At 43.8% G+C, this 7,057-nt stretch overlaps 1 protein-coding gene across 1 annotated transcript in view; it reads right to left on the bottom strand.

The window, feature by feature from the left end:
* Positions 1–327: 327 nt before the first annotated feature.
* Positions 328–7,057, bottom strand: part of HS3ST3B1 (heparan sulfate-glucosamine 3-sulfotransferase 3B1) — a 47,821-nt gene continuing 41,091 nt past the window's right edge. Inside the window, exon 2 of the mRNA XM_007072501.4 lies at positions 328–5,234. Coding sequence (XP_007072563.2) covers positions 4,616–5,234 — 619 coding nt within the window. The 3' untranslated portion in view covers positions 328–4,615. The remainder of the gene's footprint in view (positions 5,235–7,057) is intronic.

Below are 7,057 nucleotides of genomic sequence, written 5' to 3'. Positions count from 1 at the left end.
GAAACTGGGTCAGCCCTTGTGGCTGCAATTCAACAAAGCACTTAAACATTTGCTTACCACATGGAAGCCCATCCCTGTTCAATAAGGCCTCCCAGTTCAGGAACGGCACTTAAGCATATGATTACTTAATTGGGACTTAAGCACATGCGTCAGTGCTTTGCTGAATTAAGGCCTATATGCACATATGCAGCCTCCACTGATGTTAATGGGAGTTGCTTACAAGTATCAGGTGGCAGAATGCGACCCCAAATGTTACCAAAATAAGCTTGGAACGTGATGTCCTTTATTCACCTCCACAGGTTACAATGAAAACAAGCATGTCTATGATTTGGTAAAATATATTTTATTTGTTCATACAAAGAAATAGTATGAATTATCAGAATTTCATTTTCCTAGAAACATCTTTCTCTGTGTAAAATTAATTTGTGTTGTACATACCACAAAATACTTGATTTACAATTTTTAAATTTTTTTAAAAACAAATTGGCTATTCTATAGTACCATGTTACAGACAACACATCGCTAATATCTGTACTGCACTTCTGAATACAGGGCTGAATGAAACTCAGCCATAAATTAATGTTACAATGTGAAAAAAGAAAAACTAACCACACCTCTGAGTTTAACGGTTTATCATTCTTGAAGAAAACAAAACATGATGATAGCATCGAGTCCATTATTAGCAACCCAGATGCATACTACAGGGAATCCAGTCTTGGTTGCCATATTGCTTAGGTAAGGCCTTTTATATTAATTGGTCTCATATAAATTTTGTTACAAAGGCTGTTCAGCCAGGATTAGCAATTTGCTTAAGGTATTCGGAGTATCAAACACCACATATTTCTATAATCCAACATGGTTGCCTCATGAAACCATTCAGTACCAAGGCTTGATTATACCAACTAAGCCAACAGCCTGGTGAATTTTGTACAGTTGAGAAAGGCATCGGGAGATCAAAAATTGTTACAAAGAAAGCAATATACAGAGAGATCAGGGCACCTAAATCCTCCAGTATATATATATCTATATAAAAAACAACCTAAGGAAACAGAGGTGAAATGAAGAAATGACAAAGTGATAAGTACCTGAAGTTTGCCAAGTACTGGAAGAAATGGGATCACATGGTTGGACAATGTTGTCACTTCACCAGAAAGTGACCCTGGTTTCATGAAAGCTGAGTGAACAGCTGGAGAGTTATTCCTTCCTGGCCATGCAGGGCCACCAGAGTACAAGGCTTAATTCAACACACTGCATAAGTTCTTCAGTAGGAAGACACAGGGATTCAAGTTCTGTAATAACTAGTGTCCTAGGATGCTGCTTTACAAGATCTAAAGCTTTTTTCTGCAATCATTCAAGAACCTCAAGCTAGCAGGCCCTTATGGTAAATTGAATATGCTAGTATATTTATCACTCGGTAGTAGAGGGGGGTCCACTCCAAAAGCCTGGACCCAAAAGACACACACATCCAAAACGCCCCTTGAGTTTTCATCTCAATTTTGGAACCCAGGGCTCCCTCTGCACTGCAGTAATGAGGATGCCACACTCTCTATTGTGGCTTTTCACAGTATTGGCTAATGTGTCGTTCAGCTGATGGAACTGCCTATGGCAAAACAATACTGTTTCACGGGCGAGATTTTACCTTTCCTTGGAGTGGGAAAGGCTCGGAGGAAAAACCAAATCAAAGGTTGCACCATGCTCCAAAACCAACCAAAATTAGACTGACAATATAGAGCTTGATACCGCAAAGTGCTTAGCATCCCCGGCCTCACCCTGCTGGGATTTGAGGGTGCTCTCATATTCCTGTCTTTCTCCTCTCCCACCAACCTGGGTGTGGTCCCCTTCCCGACATTTCCCAGTGGCATTGATAAATAGGAGAGCTGGGACAGGGGAGCCTTTTGACTCTGTATCTACCTTTACTTGCCATGACATTACACGGCTCTCGTAAACAAGTTAAAATTCCCGGTTAGTCATTAGGTTAAACTAAGCACTCCTTGGGTTTAGAATGGGAGCAGATCCATCCACATTTCAAGGGACAGCATTTTACCGCAAATCTCTTTGTTACAGAGACAGAGGGCTGGCTTCTGCTCTCAGGACCATTAGTGTAAGTGAGATCAGAGCTGGACCCAGACAGAGCAACATGGGCCTGTTAACTGAATAGTTCGGAAGGAAAGTTATTGCATCTGCATGTCCATCATTAAGCAGCTGTACTGGACAGCTGTACAGAACAAGCAAGAGTAAGGAGGCTGTTAAAGTAAAAGCAACATCTGGGGAACGCTATATGACAAACACCACCACAGCTGGGTATTGTTTAGTAATCTGGTATTATAATGGAGGGTTTGCTGACGGGGGTGGCCACTGGCATCTTCAGCCTTGTGCTAAGATATATTGGTGACACATATGAAACAAACATATCAACATAATGAAATCATGTATCCTTTACCCATTTGCTGTTGCTGTAGCATTATACATGCAGTTGTCTAGTGTTTTATTACATTGCACATATATTATGCAAGTACTTGTTTACTTACACAGTAACATCATAAGGTTTATTTAGCAAATACCTTGCTGCTCCCACGACATAGTATTTATACACATTCCTGCACACTCTATGAAAGGTGCAATTAATAGCTTGTTTAATCTACACTCAAGGTTAAACTGAAGTCAAAAACAGCCACATGTACCCTGTAGTTGCCCTGGAACGATGGTATGGCCCTGCTTTAATTAAATTCAGTGGAAATTAGGATTGGGATTTTCTGCAGTTACCCTAGCCACTAAGAGGTCCATTAGAAATGGGTGAACCTCAGGCAGTGAGGATAGACACCCAAAGTTTGTGGAGATTATCCACACCACCTAAGCCTGCAAAATTTGGCCAGAATTCTTGGGAGAATCAGATTCATTCACTAACCCCTAGCTTCTGTCAGAACTGTAAATTCTGCAAGAATAGCCATTCTGGGGGTGGGTCAACATTTCTGGTTCCACTCCTGGCCTGACACCAGAAACACTCCTCTGAATAGCCCAGCTCCTCAAAAAGCATTTGGTTCAAACTACAGGCAAAATGTTTGGTTCTTATTTTAACTGGTTGTCCCATCCTCGCTTCTGTATTTAAAATGATCAACGGTTACACCTCTGAGTAAAGAGCGGTCTTGACGAATATCAGGGCCCTGTGCGATACAGAACAGATGTTTGATTCAGGGTCTTATTTTCCAAATATTTGGGGTGAATGTATTGCATGTGAAATGAGAGACCATTGGCAGTAATTGCAAGCAAGTACTATGCAAGTGTCCCTAAGCAGTTCTATGGATTCATCTGAATCCTGCCTGGTAACACCCCCTCCCAGTTCCAGATAGAGGCCCGTTCTGCACAGAGACTGTTGATGAAGTATTAGACTAGAATGTACGGTGGACAAGACAACATCCAATGGAAATAAGGCTGAAGCCGCCCCCCCCCCCCCGCCCTCCCCAACACATCCCCACACAATCACTGCACTGGTGACCTGCCTCAGATCCCCAGGTGTGGATGGACTCACTGTGTCCCCTACCCACTCCTCGGGGAACACTAAATCAGTGATAGACTCATACCCTGGTTTGTGCTAATGGCTCCTGTGGTTCTTTTGATTTCTTTGGTGTGTCAAAGCAGATGCTCTGCCTGCATGCTTGACTCTAGTGCGTTTTAAAATGGGTTGCCTACAAGGTAAGTGCATACATGTAGGAGCTGAATTTCATTTACCTCGTCATAGTTCCGCCCAGCACAAAGCATTTCACATCTTTAATAAGAATAAAGTTTTTCAAAAAATGCATAGAGTCCCCACCCAGGAAACCCTGTTTGGGCCAATGGGGGGAGATTCTCCTTGTTAAAAAAAACCAACCAAACAAAAAAACAAAGCCAAGAAGGAAAAAAAGAACAGACTGATAAGACTGCTCCCCCCTTGCAGCAAAATGTCATGCTATCGGTGCTCTTTTCCAAAGGAGCACGTTATGCACCAAGCAACACTTGGGGAAACAGAAGCAAGCAGAAGACTCCCAGCAGCAACACAGCTGGGCAGTGGGGATCCTGATGGACTTTGCACATTAGAACGCCCCTGTGAAGCAGCTGCTGTGTTAGGCGTAAGTATCTGAGCTCCACAGAGCAGCACAGCCTCTCCCTCCCCTACTGTTATTCAGACGGCAGGAAGGAAGGTGATGACGGGCCAACAGATCTCATGAAAAAGGTAGGGGGACAGATACTAGGGAGTGGGAAGATGACAAGTAAATGGTTATAAAGGCCTAATACCCGTAACGAAAATAAAATTGTGCTTTTTTCCCCCCTTTCCTTTCCTTTTTAATACTAATTTCCTCTAGGTAAATGGAAGCACCGTCAATTACAAACCAAACAAAATAAAAAGACCAATATTAGAATTAAACACCATGGAATGTTAAAAAAAAAAAAAAGGTTATGGGCTAATATTCTAGACAGTGTGGTTAGGCAGCTTAGTGAATTAATTACTTAAAAATTAAAAATAAATTATTATAAAATAGATTTCTGTACATTTTACATACACACACACACACACACATATATCTTTATAGAAGCAAGCTGCACCATGGGGTAATTACAGGGAGACACTGTCGTGCCAGCCTCAGTCCCAGCCGAAGTCGTGCCCAGTCATCTGGTAGAACTTCATGTTGAAAGGCCTGTAGAACTCCCGCAGTCTCTGCACCACCTCTCGGTCTATATTGGGGTGGGTCCTGCCTTTCGTTTTCCCCAGACAGTGGGGTTTGCTGCTCCCTTCAGCCTTCTTCAGGCAGGGGAAGCCCTTGGTTTTGTTGAAGTAGAAGTGTTTGTCCGTAATGATCCTCTTAAGGCCCAGAAAGTCCTGGACCCTGCCCAGCTCCCCGGCGGGGTCACTGATCAGCCTCTCCCCGCTGACAAAGAGGATCTGCCCAATGGGGAAGTAGAGGAGCCAGTTCTCCAGGTGCTTGGCGTAGATGCCGATCTGGATGGCGCTCCACGAGGTGTCGATCAGGCCTGTAGTCCTGTTTTTGAAGGTCAGGCTCTCAAAGGTGGGGATATCGGGCTTCTTTGAGAGAGTCTGTGTGTAATCGGAGATGGCTCGGGTCACGGGGTCCCGCACCACCACGATGAGCTTGGTGCCCTTCGACATGGCGGAGATTCGAGCAGGTGCTTCCTTGGTGACGAAGTAGCTGGGGGTTTTCTCCATGGTGATCTGCCCATCCAGGGTTCTGGGCATCAGGTCTCTGCCAAGAAAACAAATGCACTGGTTAGGACAGCAGGATAACTCATTCCTTGCAATGTAACCTTTATGGACCCTCCTACCAGCACACGTCCTATTAGCGTGACTTGCAAATACACAAAGTATTCACGCACGAGGTTAGACTCCTGGCAATTATACCACAGTAGTGATTCATGCTCTGTGTTTGGCTTGCTTTAAAGAGGCTAGTCCACCTCCGCAGGGTGTGAATTAGCTGAAGCCTTGAAACTACATCAGTTCAGCAAAATGGAATTGAAATACATTCATCAGAAAAAGCTGGAGCACAAAGAAAAGGAATCATTCACCCTCAGGTGCCTATGCAGATTGCCCAGCACAAAGGAAAATCCTATTTCCCTATTACTTTGCTTTTGTAAAGGTTACTGGGCTAAATTTCTAATGGGACACCCATTGCTCTTCTCTTTTGTAACACTACACTGGGAAGTTTTTCTAATGTGCATCACAAGAGAGACCATCTCCTGCTTGTGAAGCATAAAGCACGTACAAGCGTGTGCAACGCAGCAAGTTGAACAAACAACTGCATGGTGACGTGTCAACAGCAGGCCCACCATGCGTACTCAGAGGAAGAGGCCTCTTAAATTCTCTCAACTGGCCTTTCCTCTAGCTGCCCTGAAAGCGCACAACTGTTTCCTAGAATACTTGTACAGCATCTAGCACAACGGGATCCAGGTCCACGACTGGGGCTCCTAGGTGCTTCTGTAACACAAATAATAAAAAACAGCAACTCCTGTTGCGTTCAATGGGAGCCATGATCATGAACCCAAGGGAAAAACTTGAGCCCTGTGTTTTAATATCATGTAATGTGAATGTATAACAGCAAGAGAAGCCTTAGCCTAGGACAATAGCTTTCGTGCGCTTTGGCTAGTAATTGTACACATTTTACCTAATCCAATAATACTTAACTCCTTGATGCAATGTATCAAATCAACTGTAACTTGTATCATACTAATAGAGAATACAAGTGAAAAAAAAAAAAAAAAAGATCTCTTCAAAAGGCAGTATCCCACATACCTCTTCTCAGGCATTCCACCCACTAAGCTCAAACATATTGAAACATCATAAGAAAGGAGCATTGGGGCTCCGTAATTTAACATGCCAAATGTTTTCACATCTATATGCTCCTCTTTCATTTCAGGCAAGATTTGCTCAGGTACAGTCTAGAAAACCCATGCCCACAGTAGGTCTGTGCAAAGTGGCAAGAGGCAAAACCTCTGGGGGAGGGCAGCTAGTCTTTGCACCTACTGCATGCTGTGGGAAAGATCTCCATGCCAGCTTTCCATAGGTCAGCGTGTAGAGCAATGGTGGGGCAGACCAGTGGAAATGCTGTCAGATCCATGTTTAAATGGATGTAGTGTCCTACCATGCAAGCAGCCAGAGGAAGTGGATTTCACCTCTCCCATGCCGTTGCATTTCACCCACAGTGAGGCCTAACTCCACATGCTTCACACAAGTGCAGCACTTTCTACCCATTGCATGCCATGCCTGAACACTGGTGCCAGATGGAATCTGCGCTACTCTATCAAATTCCCAGGGTGAGTGAGTCTCCAAAAAACACTTTGCCAAGTAAAAGAGTAATTTTCAGGAGAAGCTGCTCTCCAACTTATGAATCCCATAAAAAGTCTATTTTCCAATCCAATCACAAAACATAGCAGGCCAATAATGGCACAGCAAACAACTACTGAATCTCACCAGAGCGGAGGCTGAATTTGACAGACCACTTGTTCACCAGTGTCTGTTTTTTTGAGGAAACTGAACCTGATCTCCATAGCCTGTACTGGCTGTCTCCTGGCT

The sequence above is a fragment of the Chelonia mydas genome, chromosome 14, assembly GCF_015237465.2.
Source record: "Chelonia mydas isolate rCheMyd1 chromosome 14, rCheMyd1.pri.v2, whole genome shotgun sequence".
Classification (NCBI taxonomy): domain Eukaryota; kingdom Metazoa; phylum Chordata; order Testudines; family Cheloniidae; genus Chelonia; species Chelonia mydas.
The sequence above is the reverse complement of the archived record's forward strand: the minus strand, read 5'-3'. Positions and strand labels throughout refer to the sequence as shown.